We start from the raw sequence: 27,448 nt of genomic DNA, 5'->3' as shown, positions 1-27,448 counted from the left end.
GTACTCGTTATCAAGTGCAGATTACTGGGTCTCACTTTAGACCTACCAAGTCAAAATCCTTGTGTATGGGCTCTAGAAACCTGTATTTTTAACAAGCACTCCACGTTCTAATTCTAATGTATTCTAGAATTTGAGAACTGCTGCCTTAAAAAGGTGAGTAGGCAGAACTAACATGAATAGAATGCCTACTACCTGTGAAATTCAGTATTTAATGAGCACCCGTCTTGAGTCTGAACAGTGCTGGCACATTACAACAATGAATGAAAGAAAGTCCTGGGGTACATGTTCTGGGGGCACTGTGTCTCGGGTGAAAAAAATTAAAATTAAAAAAAAAAGGAAGGAAGGGAAGGAAGGAAGGAAGGAAGGAAGGAAGGAAGGAAGGAAGGAAGGAAGAAAGGAAGCTAGGAAGGAAGGTTGGTTCTTAGAGAAAGCGAAGAAAAGAAAGAGTCCTCACCATAGAGTTGCTAATAGAGTTGCTACCAGAGTCAATTAGTGCCCTGGGTGCCTCATTAAGAATGATAATATAAAAGCAATACACTTAGTATGTTAGGCTTTTCAGAGATCATATCTTTTAATTCTCACAACCTCCAGGTGAGATAGGCATTCTCGATCCTCTCTTTACCAAAGGTGAGATTGAGGCTCAGAGAAGTAGCCTGAGACAGCAGCGCTGATGAGCCAAGATTCAACCTCAGAACCTCTGAGTCCCACTATTCTTTACTAGAGGTAGAGAGGTAAGTTCAGATGAATTTCTACTTCCACTTAGTTCAAGAAGCAGAGTTGTTTCAGATGCTAGAAGGTATCTATAACAAGCAGTCACATCTCTGTAGTTCTAGTGCCGCCGCTGCCAGCAAGTTTGTTGTGACCCTGGCGGCCGAGTTACTTTCTGCGCTCTGGGCGTTCTCGCAATAAACAGTCACCTTTGGGACTTCATTTCCCAGCAAGCCCCGCGGCCGCCTATCGCGCGAGGGATGCCGGGCACCTCGTCCCCTTGTCTTCTCTGGCTGAGCTGCCTGGCGGAAGCGGGAACGCCGCAGCCTGACGTAAAGGTGCACGGCATCCTGGGACATGTAGTCTGGCTGGGGCTCGGACGCCCCCTCGGATGAATGGGACCGAGGCTGACTGCGAACTACAGATCCTGGGTGGCAGCGTCGGTGTTGACCGCGGGGGAAGGGGAGACCCGGCGCCCCTGGTGAGAGCGGCTCTCCAGGACCGTGCGATGTGCTGCGCTGCGGCGAGGCAGGAGGCCGGCTTCCTGGGGTAGCGGTATAAGCGGGCGCTTACTCTGTGCGCTCGCTCCCCCAACCCTGCACCGGCCATGCGCCCGGCCTTGGCGGTGGGCCTGGTGTTCGCAGGCTGCTGCAGTAACGTGATCTTCCTAGAGCTCCTGGCCCGGTGAGTGACCCACTCGGGCCGCACCCGGTCTCCCGGGGCGGGGCGGAGGAAGCCGGAGGAGAGGTCCCCCCGGGACGCGCCCACGCCCTGGCACCATCCCGCCGCCCACGGAGCCCGGGGCAGGACGGCCTGAGCCCCCCAACAATCCGTCCTGTCTGGGCAGCCTGGGACCCCGCTGAGTGCGCTGCTTCCCAAAACTGCGCACCGGCCGCAGTCCCGCCTAACAGTTTCAAAGCATTCCTGCGGGGGGAACACTCAAGGTGTTGCTGTTGTCACCCCTTTTCTACATTCGGGGAGGATTGATTGAAGCCTGAAGAGTTTTTCACATAACCAGTCCAAGGTCGGCGGAGAGCTAGTGTCAAAACCAAGGTTCCTTCACCAAACCACTCTCTCTCTTCCTTCCCATCCAACTCCAGCTCTTTTTTCGATCCTGTTAAATGGCACAGGCTGGACTTGAGCAGAGATTTTTGACGTACAGAGTCTTTGTACATGCTGCAAAGAAAGTTTTACTTTTATTACGGCGTCCTGCAAAGCATTTGCTTTACTGGCCTTGGAGATGGTTATGAGTGCATACATAAATGATGCGGTAGAACAGATTTTTATGTAGAAGATCAGTCCACGTGACCCGGGAGTGCTCTTTGAGGTGGCTTGCAAAAAGAAAAAAAAAATTATGTAGAAGATTGGTCCAAGTGACCCGAGAGGGCTCTTTGAGGTCGCTTTGAATGTGCAAAGTTCAGTGGATAGAAGCTATTACAGAAGAGACAACAGGTGGTGTGGAAAAGGCTCCAGGACTAAAAAGCTGTGTTGTGAAATTTCACTCTTGGCTCCGTCATCCACTGGCTGTGTAGCCCTTCAAGTCACTTAGCCTCTCTGGGCCTCCTTTTCCTGGCAGTAAAACAATACCTATAGTGTTTTCTGGCTCGTGTTTCTGAATCTATACATTACAAGTTGAGTATCCTTCATTTGAAATGCTTGGAAACGGGTGTTTTGTATTTTGTATTTTTTTTTTTTTTTTTTGGATTTGGGAATATTTGCATATACATAATGAGATATTTTAGGGATGGTACCCAAATCTAAACACAAATTCGTCTGTGTTTCTTATACACCTTATACACATAACCTTAGCTTGAAGGTAATTGTATACAATATTTTTAATAATTTGTACATGAATTAAAGTTTGTATACACTGACCTATCAGAAAGCAAAGGTGTCAGGTGTGGAATTTTTCGCTTGTAATATCATATCAGTACTCAAAAAGTTTCAGATTTTTTAGAGCATTTCAGAGTTCAGATTTTCAGATGAGAGATACTCAACTGGTATCTCTGTTGATCATCCGAACAATCCTGTGCAGAAGATAGGTCAAGAATTATAAACTGTTTTACTGAAGTGGAAATGGTCCAAAGAAGTTAGGTGACCTTTCACTGCTTGTAAGTGGCAGAGCCAGAAATGGGAGCCAAGATATCTAAGCTCCTAGTCCAATACCTTTTTGAACCTCCCTGCCAGTTTTGAACTTGAACAGCCCATAGATTTTGGTTATCCAGTTCTTCATGTGGTGCCTACTAGAAGTTTGTTTTATTGGGTATCATTGATTAAGTCATCCTGAAGCAATCAGTTTATTTAAGGTAAACTCTGTATGGGGTTAAGTTTTGCTGTTACGGAGCTTGAAATTTTGTTATACAGAAAGTGTTGATAAAGGTGTCTTATTTGACTTGGGTGAGGGTCTTTTTGACTTGGGTGAGGGTGGTGAGGGATATAAAAATGACAAAAAAAAAAAATTGTATCCAACTGTAAGTCTGATACACTTTTAAAGGAAGGCCACTTTGGCAGCAGTTGATGTGAAAATATAAAAAAGTCGGCCAGGCACAGTGGCTCACACCTGCAGTCCTAGCACTTTGGGAGGCCAAAGTGGGTGAATCACGAGGTCAGGGGTTCAAGACCAGCCTGGCCAACATGGTGAGACCCCATGTCTACTAAAAATATAAAAATTAGCTGGGCATGGTGGCGGACACCTGTAATCCCAGCTACTCAGGAGGCTGAGGCAGGAGAATCCTTAGAACCTGGGAGGCAGAGGTTGCAGTGAGCCGAGATAGCACCATTGCACTCCAGCCTGGGCAACAATGCGAGACTACATCTCAAAAAATAAAAAAAGAAAATATCAAGAAGTGATTTCATCAGGCCAGCCATGGAACTGAAAGTCAGGGAATAATGGTAATATTTGTGTTGAATATGCCATTAAATTAAATCTTGCCAAAGGCTGTATGACATGAGAATATGCAAGCAACTGAATCCCCTCTTTACTACTTTGTGAGCCCCTGACTGAATTACTTGATTTCCCTGAGTCTGCCCCAACTGTAAAAGGGGGTGATGGTGATGATGGTTCTTCCAGCTTCACAGAGTTTTGAAGGATGAAGTGAGATGTGCATGTGAAGCCTAAAGCACACTTGCAGGGCTTCCCATTCTTTCCAACAACTTGGTTTCAATACAGATTTATTTCTTTTATGAGATGGTCCTGCAAAGTCCTGGACAAATCTGATTTTACAAAATATTTTCATGCATTATAGGAGCTTCTATTTAAAATATTTTGAATAATTTGTAAATAAATCATCACTTCTTCTTTTTTTGGTAAATCTGCATTTTTTGCATAAAACAATGGTTTTTCATAAAGTGGCGAGGAGGTACATATATTAAAATAATCAATGGTGCACCAGACTGAATAGAGCCCTTTCCTAATTTGCTTAGACAAGCCTCCACTTCTCGTGTTACAGATCAATAAAATAAGAGCTAGTTGAACCAGATGGCCTTAAAGTTCTTTCTAGATATGGCCTCGGAATTTGTGACTTTATCTTGAGGCATCACAGTGGAAGGCCCATAAATTTTTATAGCATAGGAACTGTGCTTTTTATATTGGCTGGCTTGGAGCCATTAGGTGCCCTAATAAGTAGCAAGTATAATACTAAATATAAATGCTAAGTGACTTGCAGGAAGAAGAGGACATTTGTAACCATTTTCCACAAATTGGAAAACAAATTTAGGCTTTTCTTTCTGATTTTTATACCTACAATTGGGACCAATATTAAAACACAATGCAGTGGACAGAGCAGATAGATAGTAAGGGACGAGTGCCTTGATATTCCTCCTTAGGGAGCTTACATTCTACCTTGGAAACAAGATATACACACACCAGCTAACTAGGTAAGATATTACATGCCTTACATCAGGAAAACAATCTGAAACTTTTTTTCCCATTTTATTTTTCATTCAAGTGCCTGATCTTGAATTAAATAGTTTCCTAAATTCAGCAAAAGAAATGCAAAAGGCATAAACTATCTGCCCAATTCATTCTCTTCAAAGTTGCATCATTTTTTAAATAAAAATTTGAATTTTTGCCAAGAGAATTCAAAGTAAGAGAAACTGTTTGCAGTTAGTGATTACAATTCCTAAGGAATCGAGCTCAAGAAAACAAGATTAAGGGATCCAAGTTTTTACTCTGAAGTTTTAAAATGAATTATTCAAGTTAAAATAAATAATTCCACTGGTAGCTATACAACAGTGTGTTTCAAAAAGGCTTCATAAGTTGAGTTTTCAAAAATTATTTGAGCACATTAGGGAGATTTGTAAATTCTATAGAAATAGAAACAAAAAGTAAATTAGGGTTGTTGCTGGACTGGAGAAAGCAAGAAATGGAAAGTGACTCAAAATGGGAGTAGAATATCTCTTGGGAGTGTCGTAACATTAGTGGCAATTATTGCACAACTAAAAACCCATACCAAACCCCACTGAATTGTAATAATCATAATGCTAAGGGTAACTGCAAATGCCATTTCTTTGCCACTGACCCCTGGGAGACTTACCTAACGCAGTGCAATGGGACCCTCAGCGTCTTTAGCAATGGAATGAAATGGGCATATCAATACCCACCTCCATAAAATAACAAGTATTAGGATGTCCTTTTAAAAAATCCTATAGAGAATACACATGTAAAGTGAATCGTTTTTTAAATCTCTTTTTATCTCTCATAGACATTATAAGATTCTAGATCACATTGAAACACTCCCATTCATTCTCTTGCTTGAGCGAAGGTGGGTCACTGATCGGAAAGTGAGAGCAGAAAGGTAAAGGGACATGGTCTGTCCCCTCACCATCGCTGCTAAGGCACTGGCTTCTGATGGCCTCCTCCTTCATGTCTGGCTCCCTCATATTGTCATCTTCTTGGGCAGGGATCCAGTCCCCTTCAAGTTGGGGGCTCCCTGGAAGCTGCCACCTAACTCTACACGTAATTGGATCTTGATCATTGTTCTTTAGTTGACTTGGCCTAAGCTTGTTAAAGAGAACATAGAAGGAAACTTTTAAGCCTCTTTTGGATTAAGTCTTGTGCTTGGCGCTTATATGTATTTTCTCATTGAGTGCTCACTACAACAGTGAAGTCAGTTTCATTTTAGAGATGAGAAAACTTAGTCAACTGGAATGTCTTTAAAAGGGGGAGGACCTTTTAAAGGTTGAAGACCTTTCAGTATGCAAGATCCTGAATCCTGGTCATCATACTTGCCGTTTTCACTCTGTGGCAGGCACTGTGTTAAGTGCTTTTCAGGGATGACTCATTTACTCTACAATAAATCAAAGAGATAGGCACTTATATGGTTTCCATTTTAAAGATAAAAACACCAGACTTAGATAATTCACTTCTGTCACACAGCAAGTGACAGAGCAGCATCTCACATGTCAGTGTGTACTTTTAAGCACGGTGGAGCATGGTGGTTCCCAACCTTGTGTCAGCACCTGAGAACTACCTGTGCATTCACAAACACAGCGATACATGCACTCACACACACTCTTAACCCTTTCCCTGCACCTCAACTGGTATTTCTCCAACCTGGCTGCACATGACAATGAAGTGGAAAGCTTTTAAAAGTACAGATTCCAGGGTCCTACTCCAGACTAATCAAATTAGAAGTGGGAGAGTGAGCCTCTTTGGGTAAATAGGTTGTTTTTTTGTTGTTTGTTTTTGAGACAAGAGTCCCGCTTTGTCACTCAGGCTGGAGGGCAGTGGCGTGATCTCAGCTCACTGCAACCTCCACATCCCAGGTTCAAGTGATTCTCCTGCCTCAGCCTCCCGAGTAGCTGGAATTACAGGCATACACCACCATACCCAGCTAATTTTTTGTATTTTTAGTAGAGACAGGGTTTTACTAAACCTGTCTAATACCATACCCAGCTAATTTTTTGTATTTTTAGTAGAGACAGGGTTTTACCACGTTGGCCAAGCTGGTCTCGAACTCCTGACCTCAGGTGATCCACCTGCCTTAGCCTCCCAACGTGCTGGGATTACAGGTGTGAGCCACCGTGCCGACCATTTGGGAAACAGGTTTCTAAAGAGCAGAGTAGGCTGGCCCGCATTCCAAAGCACCGTGCTAGCAACCGTCTAGAGTTAAAGTTCTTTCTGTTGCTCATATTTAGGCTAATGGTTTTAATTAGCTCCTTGAATGAGGTAAATGTCTTACATGATTATTTATGGATTCCTGCATTTAGCCTTGTCCTTTGAACATAAGAAGTGCTAAAAGAGAACTTGTTGAATTGAATAGACAGCAGTTTTCAAGGAAACCTTCATAGGCAGCAGAACTTAAAGAGTAGCAACAGTTCTGCTTCAGTTAGTAAGCCTAGCTCTGTAGGAATGGCTCCTGCCTGGGCTGTCTTATTTTTGTGCCTGATGGGTATATTTAAGGACTTGTAGATCTTGGCATTGATTTATATATAATACTAACACCACCAATGGAGAATGGAGTCATTTCTGATAAGTAGCATTATATTAATATGTGATAATACAATTACATCCCTCTCTTCATCAGCTTCAGGTAAATGCCATTGGTCAAGATGAAAACGCAGAATACGAAGGCGGGTGAATATTGGGATTATAGGAAATCTGGAAGCTTCAGGAGAGCAAAGATAACTGCTCACTTTGTTCTTCTTCCAGTGATTGAGCAGAGCTGAATGGAAGACATGCTCAAGAAAACCTGAACATTTTAAATGACTGGTTTTCAGAGTGCCTCAAGATGAATGTCAGGAGAAAGTTTTTAACTTTGTAAATTTGTTCCTAACAATCACTGTTGAACGTGGGGAATCTTCCCCAACTATTTCATAGATCACTAAAGAGAATCTATTGAATTCCACAAACATTTTTTGAGTGCCTAATATATTCAAAACACTGGGTTAAGTGTTGTGGAGAATAGTAGACTACGGCAGTGTTTTTCAGTCTTTTGTTCATTATGCCTCCTCCAGAATACTTTTTTGACGTTGTTTTCTTAATCCCTCCCCCAGGTGTACTGGTTCAGGTACTGTATGTATATTTGTATTTTATTATTATAAAAAGAATAAGATTCCCCCCATCCCAGGAACCAAGTTTTGCCCCGCTGCTGGGCACCATTACCATTAAAGTAATGTCCCTATCATCAACAATGGGTTCATTTTTCATTTGACAGCAGTCTTGGTGATTCCTGGTCAGGAGGGATATATAAACGTTCCAGGAGACCTGAGCATATTTCTGTCTCTGGGCTTTGCTGCCTAAGCTGACTAGGATCCTGATTAAAGACCTTTTTGGTGAAGCAAAGATCCCAATAAGAACTTATGACCAATTTCCTGCAGTTTACTAGGAAAGCTGTATCATAGTTTTGGAAACAAATGTGTCACAGTAATTCTCACTCATGGCCTGGTACACACAAGGAAGAGTAAAATAAGAAAGCTTGACATTCTTCTCTGTGAGGTCAATGCTAAGTATATGTGATCCAAAGGCTATGAACATTGAAATAAAGGACAGTGGGTAATCGAAATCCCTCCACCCTGTTATTCTGGCCCTCTCATTAGAATGCATTTTAGTGTTATCTCAATTTTTGTGCCTTTCCCCTCCTCTTTTGTTATTCACTATACAGGAAGCATCCAGGATGTGGGAACATTGTGACATTTGCACAATTTTTATTTATTGCTGTGGAAGGCTTCCTCTTTGAAGCTGATTTGGGAAGGAAGCCACCAGCTATCCCAATAAGGTATGGTACATTAGAGTCTCTTTTAGCTTTTGGATTTTTTAAGAAAGTAAAGAGGTGGTACCTGTATAAAAGGAGTATGAGACATTCTTTTGTAAGATTTATTTCAGAGATATCAGTAGAATACTAAGTCATTTTCTGAATTTAATACGTTGTGAAAATCCAGGGTGCCTACTTCCAAGCTAAAATTTCTGCCACAAGATTTAAAATAACCATGATGGAGACAAGGGTGTGTATGTGTGTGTGTTCTTATTTAGTATAGGATTACTCAGAAGGCCTAGTGTGACCACAAATTTTGTACTGTCTTCTGTGTTGGTAAAGTTATCAAACATTCTAAAAGAGGAGTATCCTTGTTTCTCTTGAGAAACGAATGGCTTTTGGAAATAAACAGAGGTAGTAGTTGCATAACTTTGTGAATGTACTAAGTGCCACTGAATTGTTCACTTTAAAATGGTTAGTTTTATGTTACGTGAATTTCACCCCAATTAAAAGAAAATGAATGGCAAGCGAAGTCAAAATTTGTTGATGCCAGACCTGTAGTCCATTAATCCAAATTTGCTTAATTGTACTAATGGGGCCAAATAGAAAACAGGGCAGTTCTTATGATAAACAATGTATTGAAAACTCACCTTTCTTGCTGAGAGTGACTCGAGATAAAAGTGTAATCCATCCAATTGTGAGAACTTAGTAGCATGGTATCACTTACTCCCTTTTAGAGCGACATTCTGGTATGAATATATCCAAGTACCAAGGCGAAGGCCCATCTTTGTTGGTTTTCTTTTGCAGCATTCCTACGTAGCCTGCTATAGAAAATCTGGCTGAATTTTGTTAATATTATACTTTTAAAGTTCCCAATGCGATGCTAAATATTCCAGATACTTTTTGTTTTTCATTGGCTTTAGTATCTGCATAAAACTTTCTGCCCCTAAAAACCAGCATTTACATTGCAGTAAAAGCCCCAGAATTTCTTGACTCCTCTGGCCCTTTCCCGCCTCTTCCCACTGTCTCTCCCCATTCTCTCTACCACTAGCATAGATCAGGAAGTATACCCTGTCACCATATCTTTTATAATAGCATCCTAGCTGACTGACTTCCCTGCCTCGCACCTCTTCATCCGTCCATTTCACTTAATATCATTTTATCATGTGGCCTCACTCTGTGGTTACCATGATGTTCCGAATGACATCCAGACTCCCCAGCCTGCCCTTTGAGGGTCTCTGTGATCTTGCCCTCATAACCATATTCCCATGCATGTCCTATGTGTGGTGGCCATTTTATTTTCTGTAGGTGGAGCCGTAATCAAAATTTTGCTCATGTCATTCATCCCCATCAACAATTTCTAGGCAAGCAATGTGGAATAAATTAATTGTCCTAAAAGACCTTGACAAACTCTCTGTAAATGGCACCTCTTCAAGATAGAACTAAGAAAATTTGGCAAGAAACCTGATAAAGTTGCAGATAGTATGTTATGTAGAAGCTGTGAAGAAGCTGTTGCTGGTAATTTTGCATGTGTATTCATTGTCAAGTTCCTCAGACTCTCCAGACTATATTAGTTTAGCCTTGGCTTGACTGGCCTGTTGTGGTGTATGGCTCCACACCTAACTAGCAACGCAGAATGGGTTCTTTCAGGGAAGATCGCTTAGGACTCAGTGCCGTCATATCCTTCAGTTGTGCAAAGGTGGAAAATGGTTGGGAATCTCAAAGATCAACATTTCCTGAAGAATATGGAACCACTTATTTGCCTTTGCCCTGCATTCTTTAGCCATTTATTTTAAATACTGTTTTTTCTCTTACTGAATATGGTAAGTTGAGTCATATGAAATTTCTGGCATTCAACTTGTTGACCTATAAAAACGGCAATTTTATATGGTTTAGCCCAATATATGTAGAAGGCATCTTATGTATTTTCTGGATCACAGTGATGACATATAAATGTAAAATTATTTGTTTATTCATCTGTTCATAATTATTCATTTGTATTTATCCCTTTAAGTTATTAGGGTTACTGGATTTTGTTTGTTTGTTTGTTTTTGTTTCTGTTATTATTTTAAGACCTATAAACTTTCAAAAAACAGAGACCCTGATTTTAAATAAAAATCTGTACAAGTCAAACCATGTCCTCATTAATTTGGAGGCCACTAGTTCAGAATGCGGGAGAATTTAGCAGCTGCTAGGCTGAAAATAATCCTTAACTTAGCAAATACTTTCTTTAGAAACAGCGAAAATTAACAGTACAAACAAGTGTATAGAGGACGTATTTGAGAGAATCAGCCATTTGCAAGTTCTTCAGAGGTGTATGAAAATTATTTACAAAGAACCAATGCAATCATTTTAAGTTGCTATGTATACTTGAAAAATATTAAATAGTGTTTCTTTAAATGTACTTTATAACTCAGACTTTCCCATGTTAGTCTGGCTTTGTGAAGCATTTTGATACTTACTTAGTAGTTGACATTGCATGATAATAGCGATGCAATTTTGTAACGCAGAGGAAATATGCAAAATGCCTTTTTAGCCAAAAATACGTATTTCCTATACTTGATTTTCTTGAAATCCTAGATTCTGTTTGATGAGCTATTCTGTCTGCATTTCAGGTACTATGCCATAATGGTGACCATGTTCTTCACCGTGAGCGTGGTGAACAACTATGCCCTGAATCTCAACATTGCCATGCCCCTGCATATGATATTTAGATCGGTAAGTGCTGCCGGATCCCGTGTGTATGTTCGTCTGAAAAGTATAGTTAAATAGGTCAATTGAATATATGGCAGAACTAGAAGGGTCTTGTAGTAAGTGGTCTTGAGTAGAAGAATAGGTTTGTGAATGCATGAGCAAAAGTGGCTTTCATCTGAAAAGCAAGGCAAAAAGAAATCTCAAAGTGGATGGTTTACTTTTATTCATCTGAGGCCTAATGAGTGATTAATAAAAAGAAAATTAAATTTTCCCTAGGAAACAGATTTTGCCTTCATTTTCCCTCATCTCTTTGATTTTATATTCAAACATGCTATGTTATTTAACGTATTTCTTATCACTTACTTCTTTCTTTCATAAAAGTACATTTACTTCCAGAACATGAAAGAGATACTTGTCTTTTCTGATTTTACTTTTTAAAGCAGAGACTTGAGATAATAAAGGGAAATTCTTGATGAAGGTAGGGTTTCTCCCAAAGCACTCCAGGCAAAAAAGGCTGATAATTGTGATGATAACATTTCCATGTGGTCTGAGATTTTTGTGAGATTGTACTGTTCCCTGAGGGAGTTTCCAAAGCAATTATAATAATTAAGGTGACCTTCAAAGCATTGAAAACATAGTAGACTTTCAAAAACATCTGTTGATTGATTGTCGCCTTTTTAGAGAGCAGAGAGATCCTTGCATGACTTTTCCCATTAAAACTAGTCAGGGGCTGGGCGCGGTGGTTCACGCCTATAATGCCAGCACGTTGGGAGGCTGAGGTGAGCGGATCGTTGGGAGTTCAAGACCAGCCTGACCAACACGGAGAAACCTCGTCTCTACTAAAAATACAAAATTAGCTGGAAGTGGTGGCACATGCCTGTAATCCCAGCTACTTGGGAGGCTGATGCAAGAGAATCACTTGAACCCGGGAGGCAGAGGTTGCAGTGAGCCAAGATCACACCGTTGCATTCCAGCCTGGGCGACAAGAGCAAAACTCCATCTGAGGGGGAAAAAAAAAAGTGTTCGGGGGTGGAGGGTGCAGGTAATAGGGAGAAGCTTATTAAAAGCTCTTATAAATTAGGTAGATGGAAATTTCGACAAATATAAGTCCATGATATAATTTATTCCTGCTAGCCCTAGCTTCAGCACTGACCAATTATAGTTGACCCTTGAACAACATGGGTTTGAACCTCATGGATCCACATATATGCAAATATTTTTCAAACAAATATGAAAATACAGTATTCTAGGGATGTAAAACATGCCTATAAGTAGGGCTGATAATGACTATATTGAGAATTGATCCTTTTTATTCTCATTATCATCTTTAAAAGGTTTTTTTTAAAAATATATATACACACACACATATAGTTTTGGAGACGGAGTTTCGCACTTGTTGCCCAGGCTGGAAGTGCAGTGGTGCCATCTTGGCTTACTGCAATCTGCACCTCCTAGGTTCAAGCGATTCTTCTGCCTCAGCCTCCTGAGTAGCTGGAATTACAGGCGCCTGCCACCATGCCCAGCTAAGTTTCGTATTTTTTAGTAGAGACAGAGTTTCACCATGTTGGCCAGGCTGGTCTCAAACTCCTGAACTCAGGTGATCCGCCCACCTCGGCTTCCCAAAGTGCTGGGATTATGGGCGTGAGCCACCACGCCCAGCCATCATAATAGCTTTTTATGGTTTATACTTTTGCCGTCATAAGAACAACTAAATCTTACTAATTATTCATCCTAGCCTCCTTCATTCCATGTTTTTCCCCCTTGCCCATGTTCCTATTCATCTCGAATTATGTTTTTTTCCTAGCGCACTAAACCTGTTACTGTTGTCTCCTTTTGCAGGGTTCTCTAATTGCCAACATGATTCTAGGAATTATCATTTTGAAGAAAAGGTAAACAATATACTTCTATATTTTGTGAATGGAAATGATATCCTGAGCCCCTGTCCATAAGCTAGTCATCTGGATTCCTTGTCTCAAAGTAGTGATAAGTTTGCTTCTGGCCATCTACCTCTTTTCTTAGTTCTTTACCAGTGAGGCCCAATCATGCAATGTCCTGAAGCAGCTGACCAGGTAAGAGGCGACACCTATGGGGTCTCTATGTAGAACTGAATAGCTCTTGCCATCGTTGAATTTTAGTATCATAATAACCTGCGAAGCCAACTTAAAAAGATGATAGAGAGATTCACTGTGCAGTATGGTCACCACGAACCACGTGTGACTATTTACATTTACATTTTTCAAAATTAAAGAAAATTAAATATTTAGCATCTCAGTTTCATTAGTCATGTACACTTTTTTTTTTCTTTTTTCCTTTTTTGGAGACGAGGTCTCACTCTGTCATCCAGGTTGGAATACAGTGGTGCGATCTCGGCTCACTGCAGCCTCCAGCTCCCAGGTTCAAGTGATCCTCCCACCTCAGCCTCCCAAGTATTTGGGACCAAAGGCATGTGCCACCATGACCAGCTAATTTTTTTTTGTATTTTTGGTAGAGATTGGGTTTCGCCATGTTGTTCAGGCTGGTCTCAAACTCCTAGTCACATTTTCAGTGCTCAGTAGACTCATGTGGCTGGTGGCGACCATGTTGGAGAGCCCAGATGTGGAACATTTCTAACATCCCAGAAATTCCATGGGACACTGCTGCCCTAGAAGATGCTTATCAGTACAGCATAGCGAACTAAGGAATGGTTGTACATATTAAAAAGGAAATTCCTAACAAAGGCCCAAATAGCCAAGAAGATGGAAGGAAAGGTTCAGGGCTGTTCTTTGTGACCATCACCAATGGCTCTCTTTGGGATAGGAGCAGGAGGTACCAGAAGTACCTGGGATGCTTTTTCAAAGTATTTGTCTCTCACCTTCACTTTGAGCTTCACCCCTCACTCCTAAGCAGGAAGGATGTTAGCGAGAGACAACACATACAGTTTGGGAAATTTCTCAGGGAAAGTTCACTGGTAAGACCAAAACTATGTAAGTGATGGCAACTTTTCAATGTATTTGATATCCAGCCCCAAGCTCTCTATACGTGCTTGGAAAGTAGCTGTCAATTCAGAATGTGAGAACCTAGAGTTTTTAAGTATTAAGGGCTGTGTCATAAAAAGAACAGCTGTCCTGTCCTGCTAGGCTCCGTATCATGGACCCTTCATCTCCTGAGGCTTATGAATTCCCTGAAAAGTACTACTATAGTTTTCTTTCTTTCTTCTTGGTTCTCTGCATTTCAACATATATACATATGATGGTCAGGTTTGTTACACTTGAAGTGATCACCATGCTTCTTATAGTGTGGAATTCACCTTGGGACAGGCCTGTGCTCTTTTCCAACCTTTGATTCTGGCTCATAACAAGGATACCAAAGAACATGTTGTAAGAGGAGTTGTGTTCTCCTGGTATTGCCCCAAAATATTAGGGGTCTTTCCCAAGCATCTGTTGCCCTTAAGAACTTGTTCTGAGGGTGTCATCTTGCATCTGTCTAAGCCTTTTGACTCTTTTCTATGTGTATCTCTTTCCCATAGAGCAGGAATTTCCGTAAGTTAACTTTCCAATAGAGTGAATTAACTTCTTATCTCCTTTTCTCTTGGGTAGAAGACCCTCAAGTTCATAGTGTGCTCCTCCTTCCAAGATTTGGAGATCAAATCTATATTCACCTTACCCATGCCTTTATTATTCTTTTTGGCCTGAGTTGTAAACCTCTTCAGCGTGATCTTTCCGAACTAAAGAGGTTCATTATTTTTTACCATACATCCGCTCATACCTGCTTCCTCCCCAACTGCTCTCTAACATGGTCTTCTCGGCCCTTTTGGTCCCTTTCTCTGCTTATTAGCTAGTTCTGCTGGCCTTTTACAAAGTACTGTGACCAAAACAATACTATGTATTCGAGTAGAAAACCTGGGATGGTTCATCTTCTTAGTTAAATTTCTTTTAATCCTTGCCCGAGGCCTTTTGCTTGATCACCAAGAATCTGAGAGGGTGCTAATGATACTAGCTAATGTGAAATGGTACTGTTATTACTGCCCGTAGTTCTATAATCCGAATATCCTTCCCCTTATCCAACTATGCCAACATTTTAAAACAACATTAAGTCATTCAGAGATTTAAAAAAACAAGCCTCCCCCAGAGAATGGATGATTGGATTATGTTCTGAGTATTGAATCCTGCTACTTGCACCTGATAGCCTGTTCTTCCACTTGCATAGTGTGTCTTAGGACACAGATTTGGGCCCCCTAAAGACAGGAAAAGCAACAGATCCTAGTAAGGACAGGGTCAGGCTTTCATTTGGACTCTTGAGAGCAGAATGCAACATCACATCCGGTCTATTTATGTTTTTATTTCCTGATGAAATAATCGATTGGTCAACAAAGTGTTGGAGACAGACTAAACAGTACCAAGGAAAAGTGTTGGTTAGAAACCAGTCAATATCCTGATTCATTCATATGCATACTTCTGTGGACTGTGCTGGAAAGTAATCCTGTCTGTCATATTTTAGTGATTTGTACTTTCACGCACCATCTGACTGTAAATATCACTGGGAAATTCATATCTGTGCTTTCCTAAGGTGTTTTTCTTCTTTTTTTTTTTTTTTTTTTTTGCAGATACAGTATATTCAAATATACCTCCATTGCCCTGGTGTCTGTGGGGATATTTATTTGCACTTTTATGTCAGCAAAGCAGGTGGTAAGAAGCTCACAAATCATTTTATGTTCACTACTTGCTATTGGGGCCCAGTTACCAGGCAATTAATAAAATTCAAATTTTTAGGTAATACAAAGATTTTGAAAGAGAAGAGGGGAGGGAAATGGGTAACAAATATTTCCCTTGTATGTTGGCACCTTGCATGTAGTTCTGCTCTCTGTACCTAGTTTATTTTCTCATTTCCTAGACTTCCCAATCCAGCTTGAGTGAGAATGATGGATTCCAGGCATTTGTGTGGTGGTTACTAGGCAAGTACAATAATGATAATAAAGCTAATTGCCTCTGCAGTTGTGTTTGCTGAGTTTTCTCCTAAGAGACATGTTTCTTGGCAAGAAGCTTCAGCTAAACAAGTTATGCCATGGAAGAGAGACACCTGGGATCATATTTCTCTGAACCTTAGCGTTCAAGAAAGGAAAAAAAAGAAAATGCCCCCACATCCATGGCAATATGTTCTACAACATGGATCCGTGTTTTTCTTGGATGCCACTGGTGTAGAAAGAAGTGTGTGTCTACTTGCCCATCACACTCTTTGAATGTCATCCGTCTCTTCACGATCTGTCTGCCGAGCTGAAGCTTCTGCAAGAGAAGGGCACGTTAGAGCAATTGACTCGTTAAATTTCCGAGGGACTCATTTCTAAAGACTTATTTTCTTCAGAGGTTAGCTGTTCCATATGGCAGTGTTCCCAAACCTGACTGATCATCAGAATCTCCTGGGGAATTTTTAAAAATACAAGGATCTCTCTGTGGAATTAAATAGGCAGCTCCTGTAGAGCTTTGTTCTCCTGTTTTTTTGATATGGAGGTGAGATCGTCCCAGGGGCTTTCAATGATAACAATAACAGATTGAGACTGACCAAGTGGAAGAGAAATAGCAGTGAAAGAACTGTGTTCTCCTTGCTTCTTGGCTTTGAAACTTTATCCCTTTAGGTTGCTGTTTGTAACATAGAAAGATCCTCATGCGCTATTAGAAAAATACCCAATGAGAAAAATGTGCAAAGGATGTGAACATATAGTTCACGGGGGAAATAGTAGTACCCAACAATTTTAGGTTCAGCCTCACTAGTCTAGTAATCAAATAAATGCAAATTGAAACCCAAATGCAATACCTTTTTATGTTGGCCTATCATACCGGCAAGATGATAAATGGTTATCTCATTGCTGCTGAGGGTACAGTAAGACAACTATTTTTATAAAAACAGTTTGGGTATAAATGGACACAGCTTTTACGGAAAAATATATATGATATTTTTAAATATATTTATTTATAAAAAGTATTGTATTTTTTAAATGTCCAACAGCCTTTGACTCAGTAATTCCACTTATGAGGGTTTATCCTAAAATATATCAACATTTGTTTAAAGATTTGTATACAAGGATGTACATTGATTTTAATAATGAAATAATTGGAAATAACCATTCTCATATGTCTAAGTATGCTATATCCATATCATAGTCATTAAAAGCATTCTTTTGAAAAAATTTTAATGACTGATTTGAAGGAAAAGTCCAGGCAAAAGCTCATGAAAAAAGCAAGATATAAAATTCCATATGCAATCTGATCCTGTCTTAGTGTAAAAAATTTTACATAAATGAATATATAAGGAGATGTAGAAAGCTGTAAAGGACTAGATGGTAATAATGTGTTTTTATTTCTTTTTACAATTTTGTACATGTTCTACAATTAGTTTGTAATATTTGCAGGACTTTAAACAATAATGTTCTTCAAGAAAAACATCTGGAAATGAACAAATGCAGACATCTTGTAACCTGATGTTTTTTAGGTATTGGGGCACTGACTTTTGCTCTTCTGATGTCCGCAAGGATGGGTATATTCCAAGAGACTCTCTACAAACAATTTGGGAAACACTCCAAGGAGGCTTTGTTTTATAATGTAAGCAACTTGTTGAACCTGGGAACATGAAAATTCCTAAGTTGTAAAATGTTACTCCAAGTGAACTATTCCCATTCTTCTGGTGTAGTTGGAGGTTGATTATCGGTAGATGGCTTTAAGACCCACAGACTGAAGCGGTTTTGATGAGATGCTCTGGTGGGTTCTGAGTCACAGATCACTGCATGAGATGACACAATCAATCAAAGCGAATTAAATTGTGTCTGCATATTTAGCAAATCCTTTTGTGCAGAATGACTATATGTTTAAATTTCTCCATTCCCTGTTGTTGAGGAAAGGATGCTGGCTTCATTGTTTGCTTTGTCTGTAATGGCCCTCAGACCCTATAAGGGCAAGAACCATAATTTGGGAGTTGATAATCCTGCCATACAATGTGAACTAGTCAAGAAGCACCGTATATATTTAAGTCTAACTTGCTTTTCTTTATATTGCTGTCAAACAACCTATACAACTTTTAATCATTGTAAAGCTACTCTAATTATTCTATAATGTTTTTGCACTTACATGTATGTGACCGATTTCTTTCCACAGCACGCCCTTCCACTTCCCGGTTTCATCTTCTTGGCTTCTGATATTTATGACCATGCAGTTCTATTCAATAAGTCTGGTGAGTTTGGGGTTAGACAGTAGGATTACCTGACAATTTCTGAGGCAGAGTCTCAGTTTTACTCTTGACTTGGCCACGGCCTTTTTCATGATCCTATTCAAATCGTGTGTTCCTTTCGAAAATGTCTCCATTCCACTTTCCAGTCATTGCAGCAGCAAAAGCTTTCCGAGGAGTTTCTCAATTATTTACAAATGAAGTAAAAGAATATTTTTGAGTTTTCTATTTTGCTTTGATATTTGTGTGTTTGCATTTGAATGTGAAATGTTTGATGTTTTGAGAATGCAAATGAATACTTACAGCACACTGCAGAGACGGGAGCCCTGCGAAGTTGGGCAGCCGTCCAGCTCTCTCAACTGCTGTTTATCCTTCTCTGTCGTGAAAGGCAGAGCTGCTCACAGATCCATCCCAAGCTACTGTGGAGCAGAGCAAGAGGGGAGCTCCATGATGACAAGGTTTTTCTCCTAGTTACACATGAGATAGGCAGCAGATGAATAAGCAAAATTAGTTTCAAGCTTCTAGTGTAAGTTAGCTGTCACTTTTTTAAATGGCCAGTTAATAAATTAGCTATAGATTGTCAGTTAACTTGAAAGGGATCACTTATATGATCTGATTATCTACTAACAGTATTATATAGACAGTGAACACACAAGGAACAAATAAACATTTTTAAAATCAAGCTTTTATGTTGCACACACCTCAAATGCTTAAGTGCATTTTGTGGAATGACAGTAGGTGCTCAGTAAACATTTGTTTGCTATCTGAGCATGAATCATGAAGTTATGACTATTCTCTGCATTTATAGTGTTGCCTCTTCCATTTGCCCCACCCCCAAAAAAATGTGAAGGTAGTGTGTAAGAAAGTTTGTAAGGCTCTGAATTACTCAAATAATCATGTTTTCATATTAACACAACAGTTTTTAAGATCTCTGAGAAATCCCACACAGCAAAGGGCTATTGAAATAAAAATGTCAAATTCCATGTGATTGATTTAATTGTTAGAATGCTTCTAAAAATCACAGGGCTAGGCATTTATGATAAAATGTTTTACAGAATCTGCCTTCAACTTCTTCAGAATCATTTCCAAGTTAAAGATACATTTTCCTTCTCTTGCTTTTCTTGAGATTAAGTGTCCGAGATCCGTGAATTTTCCAAGAGAGCTAAATGTCCATCAAAATAAGTGATATCATTGTCTTTCCTTCAGGGATTCAGTGTATCTCTGAAGTTATTAAAAAGTAATCACTTTTGTTAACTTCCTTTTCATTTCAATATTTGCTAAGTATATCAAAGACAATAGAATACCAGATTATTGGCATTGCCCACTGATCCAGAACCAAGTTCCAAAACTGAGTCTTTGTGTGTGTGTGTGTGTATATATATGAGACATTTTATTGGTGAAAGAAAATTGATGTTTATTTTCTTACCAGATCTCAGCATCATTGTATCAGAATTTCTTAAATTATGCTATATAGTTCAAAACCTGAAAACAATTTAGTAATACAAAAAAACTGACCCATTGAGGATTTCTGTGTCTTTATTCTCTTTCATCTTAGGTATTTTATTTCCTCCCACAAATTTACTGTGCAAGTGTCATTATATAAAGCTAACATAAGAGTGAGTGTGTGTGTGTGTGTCTGTCTTTTAAGAGAGACAGGACCTCCCTATTGCCCAGATTGGTCTCGAACTCCTGGGCCAAAGGGATCCTCCTGCTTTGGCCTCCCAAAGTGCTAGGATTACAGGCATGAGCCACTACTCCTGGCCTAAAACTAACATAAGAATATATTTAAAGTTATTCACAGTTCCATCAACCTAGACATCTGCTAATTTTATTTTTATTGGTTTTCTTCTAGACCATGTCTATTTACAGAGATTCTTACATAGCTGTAATCCTTGGGTGGATATAATTTTATATTTGTTTTTTACTTTTTTTCTGAGTTTTATGTGGCTATGTAATCGCTACGATTTTCATTTTTATCAAACGTACAATGCTTCCTCTAATGAAAGTGCCTTTGTTTATGTAGCCATTGCACCATCATTGGACATTTGATTGATTTTGATTCAGAGTTATTCTTTATTATGTCTAGTACTTTAATGAGTGCAGAACCTTTTTCTTCCTTGGAATTAACTAGGATTAATTCTGAAGGATGGGTATGAATACTTTCAGAGACCCTTAATAAGGATTATGAAATTGATTTTTTGAAGAATGAAACCAAGTTATACTGCCACCAACCTGTGGCTGCCAGTTCCATTACCAACTTGCCGGATTAAGATATTATTTATAAATTTTGAATTGGCTAGGCACAGTGGCTCAAGCCTGTAATCCCAGCACTTTGGGAGGCCAAGGCAGGCAAATCACCTGAAGTCAGGAGTTCAAGACCCGCCTGGCCAACATGGCGAAACCCTATCTCTCCTAAAAATACAAAAATTAGCCAGGTGTGCTGTTGTGCGCCTGTAGTCCCAGCTACTTGGGAGGCTGAGGCACAAGAATCACTTGAACCTGGGAGGCAGAGGTTGCAGTGAGCTGAGATCACGCCACTGCACTCCAGCCTGGGTGACAGAGTGAGACTCTGTCTGAAAAATAAATACATAAATATTGAATTGCTAATTTTGTAGCTATAAAATGGTACAGTCTTATTTACTTTGGAATTCTGTAATTACTAGTGTGAACATATTTCCAAACGGTATTTGGTTACTAGCCGCCATTCCTCTTGCGTTGAGTAGTTAAGGCTGTCTGTATCATTTTATCATTCTCAACTTTTCTGTGCTTCACAGTGTTTCTTTGTAAAGTGAGGTACTAGTCAGGCAAATGGTAAAGCATTTCCTTAAAAATTAAAACGACTATTTGTTTTAAGAAACCAATTTAATGACTTTAGTGGCTGCTATAGACTGGAGTCAAGGCGAGTAAAGTGATGTGTGGTCCAATTCTATTTGCAAGGAAGACAATGTTGCTGTTCCTGTTATGTTCAGTCTGTATTACCCTGTTCAAACTATGAAAAATTCAGCTGTGAAAAAGTGATGTGGCTATATCCTCTTGTAACCTCTACAGAGTTATATGAAATTCCAGGCATTGGAGTGACCCTGCCCATCATGTGGTTCTACCTCCTCATGAACATCATCACTCAGTATCCTTTGGACTCTGCCGTCACCTTTATGTCGTCTTCAGGTTCTTTTGGCATAAGAATGGTCATTCTTGTCTTCCAACAGTGTGTTGACTTGAATCTGATTTTCGCTGGATTTGTTCTGCAGCAAGCTGGAGACAGAGACCCATTCAGGGAACTCCTTGTAGAGGGCAGAAGAGGTGCTAGTGGTGCAGTAGGTCAGTAAGGCACAGGGCAGCAGGAGGAAGTGCCCTGAGTGGAAGCAGAGGAGTCCATTGATTGATAGTGGCGGGTGCAGTGGCTCATGCCTGTAATCCTAGGACTTTAGGAGGCTGAGGCGGGCAGATCACTTGAGGTCAGCAGTTTGAGACCAGCCTGACCAACATGGTGAAACCCCATCTCTACAAAAATACAAAAGTTAGCCAGGCATGATGATGGGTGCTTGTAATCCCAGCTACTCCATAGGCTGAGGCAGGAGAATCGCTTGAACCTGAGAGATGGAGGTTGCAGTGAGCTGAGATCATGCCATTTGCACTCCAGCCTGGGTGACAGAGCGAGACTCCATCTCAAAAAACAAACAAAAAACTGTATAGCTTGAATCATCTGTGATTTCTACCTGTGATTTTTTGGTGTCCTAAGATATTTCCAGTGATCACAAGCTGCTGCAAAGTCCTGAAAGAAATTTCAAATTAAGAGGCTGAGGTGGGAGGATCACTCAAGTCCAGGAGATCGAGGCTGCAGTAAACTTGATCACTCCACTGCACTCCAGCCTGGGTAACAGAACAAGACCCTGTCTCAAAAAAAAAAAAAAAAGAAAAGAAATTTCAAAATAGCTTTCGTTTTTTAAAATAGTTATTTCGAATGATCTTACATTCATTATAAAAATAATTATGTCTTTGAAATAGTAAAACCAATCACAGTTGACCTCATTCCTCTGAAGTCAGCTCCTTGGTTTGCCATAGAGTCCCTTTCTGGAGGAGAGGATAGAAGGACTAGAGGCAAGATAAATAAAGGTGAATGGGATCACCCTTACCGAGAGTGTCACCCTCTGTCATTACCTTGGAGGTGCCTGTCATTGTAATCATAGGAAGACTCCAACATAAGAATAATTGGCAGTTTTTTAGGTGATTTCGAATTGGTACCTATAAATGGAATGTCAGGACAGCTGTTCTGCAGGTTCTCCCCAGGAGGAGCCTCAGAGCTGCCGTAGCGGACTTTCATGTTTTCTTAGAATATGAGAAGTTAAGCCAGGGACCATGCCAGAAGGTTCTCCCACTGATCCCCCAAGTATAGTCTACAAAAAACTACCTTGACTCCACTCCTCCAGATACGTGTGCATCCGGGGTGTGTTCATCCTCACTACGGAATGCGCCTCCCTCACCGTCACGCTCGTCGTGACCCTACGCAAATTTGTGAGCCTCATCTTTTCCATCTTATACTTCCAGAACCCCTTCACCCTGTGGCACTGGCTGGGCACCTTGTTTGTCTTCATTGGGACCTTAATGTACACAGAGGTGTGGAACAACCTAGGGACCACAAAAAGTGAGCCTCAGAAGGACAACAAGAAGAACTGAGGCCTGCCTGGAGTATGTAGACCAGTGTCGTCGTGAGGGAGGGACCACCGTTTCGCTTTTGTTAATGCCGAGCTACCCGCAGTGCTGAGCCAGCCATGCAACAGGAAATCTTCAGGAGGAGGGGACTTCTCACATTGCTCATACTGACACGTGTAGACTGAATAGAAACCCCTCAGCCCTAAAATAGAAAAAAGAACAGTTCTGGACTATTGAACAGCCCATTCATTTATTTGTTTTGTTTACCAAAATATTCAGTATTATTCTTGTTTATTGAATTCTGAGTCTCCATGAACTACTGGCTTACTATCCATGGTCTTGGAAAAGATTGTCCCTTCTGTTGCTGTTCTAATGCATCTCTGCCACAGCAGTCATTGTCATCCTGTGGCCTTATCCCTTTTGTCTCTCCCATCACCTTTTCCTTCCTCAGCAGCACCTCACTGTCAGTCAGACACCACCATCACCAGGAGTGGCCAAGTAAACTGAGACACCGGTAACAGCAGGGCTGGACTTCCTCCCGCGTTTTGGGAAGGAAACAGATGTTCCCTTGAGCTGATTCCCAGTGACACCGGAGCAACACTAGTGGGACTCCTCTTTTCCACATTTTGCTTTTTTTTTTTTCCTATGAAAAAGTCGGATGCTTCTATCCGTTGCTTTCTGTGGTTAGGGCAGCCCTGCAGCCTATCTCACAGCAGACACAGTGTTCATAACAAAGAAAGGTTGTGCCGGGCACCGTGGCTCATGCCTGTAATCCCAGCCCTTTGGGAGGCTGAGATGGGCGTATCACTTGAGGTCAGGAGTTCAAGACCAATCTGGCCAACATGGTGAAACCCCAACTCTACTAAAAATACAAAAATTAGCTGGGTGTGGTGGCGCATGCCTGTAAGCCCAGCTACTTGGGAGGCTGAGGCAAGAAAATCACTTGAACCCGGGAGATGAAGGTTGCAGTGAGCTGAGGTCTTGCTACTGCACTCCTGCCTGGGCGACAGAGTGAGATTCTATCTCAAAAAAAAAAAGAAAGAAAGGTTGTTACAGACTGGGCACCTCTGAAGCCCATTACCTAGGCCACAGTGGTGACAGCAGGATGGCCCTGCCCAGCACTGCAAGAGCCATGGCTGCCCCTGTTGGCCCAACCAGGCACTCACAGGGCAGAAGGGTAGGTCTCCAGTGGGAGGATAAAACTTCACCACCAGGAGATTCCCCTCTGCCCGATGACTCTGATAGAGTCACGACCAGTCAGGGGAATGCATAGATGGAGATATGTAGTGTGTGATGTGTAAATCAGGTCAAACCTCAACTACAATTGAAAGTTGTTATTTTATTGCCCTATAAGGTATCTTACCATTCTCAGTGGGTATTGATGCTTTATTGTATGTGGAAACATACCTCTCTTTGCTAATCATTTCAGAGATCCAGTTTTCCTCTCACGGGACAGTCTTGAGTAGGAGGAATGCTGTCGCTGTAATATGCGTAGCTTGTGTGTACTTTTTGTAGTCTGTGTGTGATCAAAGGGCACGGAAGTGGCTGCGCTTTCACATCCCCTTTCTTTACTTGGCTGGGACTTTACATACCAGTACACGTTCCCCTGTAAGCAGCTGAACTTGCCGGCCACTTCTCCTTTTGCCTATAGACAAAGACTGTGTGTGTGTGTGTGTGTGTGTTTGTGGTGCGCACATTGTGTTCTTAAACTGAGACGTGGCTCTCCGGGTCTCCTGGGCTCATTCCATGGTGTGGTATGTTTATTCCACTGTCCAGAGCTATTCTCTGATGGATTTGAGCTACGGCAGTGGAAATAAATGTCCTAGAGTCACCAGGTCGCTTGGAGAAGAAGTCATTTCAGCTGCCTCGGGTTTTTGTTACTTAAAATGTGGATATTATTTCTCCACCTAAATCACTGAGTTTACAGAGTAATAATGTGTTGCTCTGGACATTGACAGTGTTCTAGAGCCAGTAATGGGCTCTTCTGAAAGATGCTCAATTAGAAGTGAACCCATTCATAGGATCAAAAGCCACTTGCTTTGAAATATGTAAAGTTCCTCAGAATTGACGGTGCTAGAAATATCCAAGTGTTAAATAACCTCTTAAAAGCAACAAAAGCTACTTTTTTCTTATCACCTAATAGAAGAACCTGTCCCTAGAGGCGACTTGATTACCGCATATCTGGAGTCTCTGAACTCTTAATAGGATGCAGCCTCACATACATATTAACACCCATTTTATGTTGATGAAAACATTACAGGTTTTCATTATTGGGTATGTGTTGATGTGCGCAGACAGCACTTGGGCCCATTAGGTTTTAGCATCTGGTCTTAGAGCATGTGTGTTCATCTCAATGTGAATACTTCAGCCAGTCTTATGAATAGGAGACCATGCATAGGCACAGCTTAGGTTAGAACACTCGTACAAGAAGACCACATATAGAAGCACAAAGCCCCAAATCCCCTGGGAACTGGTTTTTCTCTAGTAGCTGAATATAAGGAAATATGTCTAATGGACACCAGTTAATACTTTTAAAAAACTACTCTTTAAAAAAAAAAAATATGTTCCCCTTGGTTAACTGATTTTTCAATCCAGGGTGGACATTTTTTCAACCTTTATTAAAAGGACAAATAAACTATTTTGAAGATCAGACTCCTACCTAACTGGAAGAGAAATGTCTATTAAATGTCTCTCCTCTTTCTCTGGGTCAAGACCATGTAATTTTATGCTTCAGAGATGAGGATATAGTTTGTTTACAAAGATGTTAGTCTTTAAGACATCCAAAACTCTATGCTAGAGCAAAAATCAATAGCAAAGGACACTAGCCAGAAAATACAGTGTATGTGTGTGTGCACCTGTGTGCCTGCTGAATGACTTGACAGTATAACAGATAAGGTAACAGAAGATGGTGGCTATTTGAATTGTATTAGCTTAATGTCTGCATATCTTTAGCCAAAACTCTATTGTCATATTAGAAACATGTTATCTTCTCCATGTTTATTAGTTTATTTTTTATTGTTTTCTTTTTCATCCAACTAAAACAACTGTAATGTACTTGATACATTTATATCAAGTTCTAAAGTATTTAGACAAATCCAAATACTTTGTTTTTAGTTTTTTCTTCCTTTCCATCCAGTTAACCACAGTGAAATGCTGCAGTATTTTGATTTGGTCAGTGCTACAGAGGAAGACCATGAAAGCTGAATTGGTCTGTGCCACCCAGAGTAAACCTCTTTTCTTCTGGAAAGAGGGCGTGATGTTTTTCAAGGATTCTAACAAATATCTCGCAGTCATCTCCTGAGCACCTTTCCTCTATTTCACTTCCGAACTCCTTCCCCCACTTTCTTCACTCCAGTTTCTTCACTTGCAGTGTTTTCTGCTAAGAAAGACCTATGATCTTGTATCTGCTTATGCCTCTATTCTTTGGGGCCTCTGGATGTTTTTGTGGATTTTTACAGAGTATTTATATCTGCACAGCATGTATTTATACATTCTTATACGCATTGATATGGGGGGGGTACATTTGTAATGGTAAGAATATCTGGCAGGGTATGTGAATGCCATATCTGTAGATGAGGATGAACGTGAAGGGTTAATGTAGAAATGTTAAAAATAAAAATTTGTTTATTCTGTTACAGCCCAAAATGGGGGCTGAGAATCTGTACCACCATTCCCGTCTCTATTTGGGAAACAATACTTTTCTTATTTTGCTATTTTTACCTTCCCATTAACTGGCTTCACTCCACAGTGCCAGATACCTATGGAGAGGGGAAGTAAAACACCTTAGGTCAGGAATAATTATAAACCATTGAGTTAGCTCAGGGCTGATGGACATGTTCACTGGTGGACCAGGTGGCATTGACCTAAGCAGACAGAAATGCACCACACGGAGGAGAACCACATTGAAATCAAGATCCTATGTCTATTGTATTTTGTTTTTCTTTGCCTGGAGTAAATAGCATTATAAGTCATTCCACCCTTATTAGATAACCAAAGCATTTTGGTCTCAATAGCTTTCTTCTAAAAAATTTGAATCTTACGTGTGGCAGTTCACTCTTAAGGTTGAAAGAACTGTCAATATAGATAAAATCCATGCCTTATTATTGATTGGCATGACATTTGAAAATATGTCTAAACAATATTTTTTTAAGTAAAAGAACTAGTCATAAGCTTCAGATGTGTTCAGTATGTACCAAGCTGGAATGGGAGACTGGCCCCTCTTGGCTTTGTAGTGTGTTGTCTTTTTCCAGCAGCTTCCTCCTAGTAGACATTCCAGGGATGAGAGGGGCCAGGGATCGTGTCTTATTTCTGTATCGCCAGCCCCTGGCATATGGTCTGGCTTATGTTACGTGAACAAATGAATGCTTGACAAGATCTCTTCTTCCCTCACGTTTCTGGGAAACCTGAAGGTTCCTGATGCCTGTTCCACTCCATCAGCTGGTTAGCAAGAAAGCAAATAAGGGAAAACATTCCTCACATTCCAAGCAAGAGAAGGAAGAAGGACCATTGGG

General features: G+C 40.5%; 1 protein-coding gene across 1 annotated transcript; it reads left to right on the top strand.

The window, feature by feature from the left end:
- The first annotated feature begins 1,010 nt into the window (after positions 1-1,010).
- SLC35B4 (solute carrier family 35 member B4) lies at positions 1,011-26,582 on the top strand. Its single transcript, XM_007982973.3, has 10 exons — positions 1,011-1,392; positions 8,313-8,426; positions 11,018-11,120; positions 12,936-12,985; positions 15,679-15,760; positions 15,966-16,026; positions 17,559-17,668; positions 18,218-18,293; positions 21,336-21,411; positions 22,715-26,582. Exons 1-10 carry the CDS (start codon positions 1,316-1,318, stop codon positions 22,959-22,961), a joined length of 996 nt encoding a protein of 331 aa, XP_007981164.1. The 5' UTR covers positions 1,011-1,315; the 3' UTR covers positions 22,962-26,582.
- The last annotated feature ends 866 nt before the right edge of the window (positions 26,583-27,448 follow it).

Source organism: Chlorocebus sabaeus, chromosome 21 (genome assembly GCF_047675955.1).
Source record: "Chlorocebus sabaeus isolate Y175 chromosome 21, mChlSab1.0.hap1, whole genome shotgun sequence".
In the NCBI taxonomy this organism is placed as follows: domain Eukaryota; kingdom Metazoa; phylum Chordata; class Mammalia; order Primates; family Cercopithecidae; genus Chlorocebus; species Chlorocebus sabaeus.
Note: the sequence above shows the minus strand (reverse complement) of the source record. Positions and strands in the feature narration are given on the sequence as shown.

Bases quoted from the DNA above. Each gene is read 5' to 3' on its own strand.
- SLC35B4 (XM_007982973.3), top strand. From the start codon at position 1,316: ATGCGCCCGGCCTTGGCGGTGGGCCTGGTGTTCGCAGGCTGCTGCAGT. The intron at 8,427-11,017 runs GTATGGTACATT...TCTGCATTTCAG, and splicing joins CCACCAGCTATCCCAATAAG to GTACTATGCCATAATGGTGA. The intron at 21,412-22,714 runs GTATCCTTTGGA...CCACTCCTCCAG, and splicing joins CTCATGAACATCATCACTCA to ATACGTGTGCATCCGGGGTG.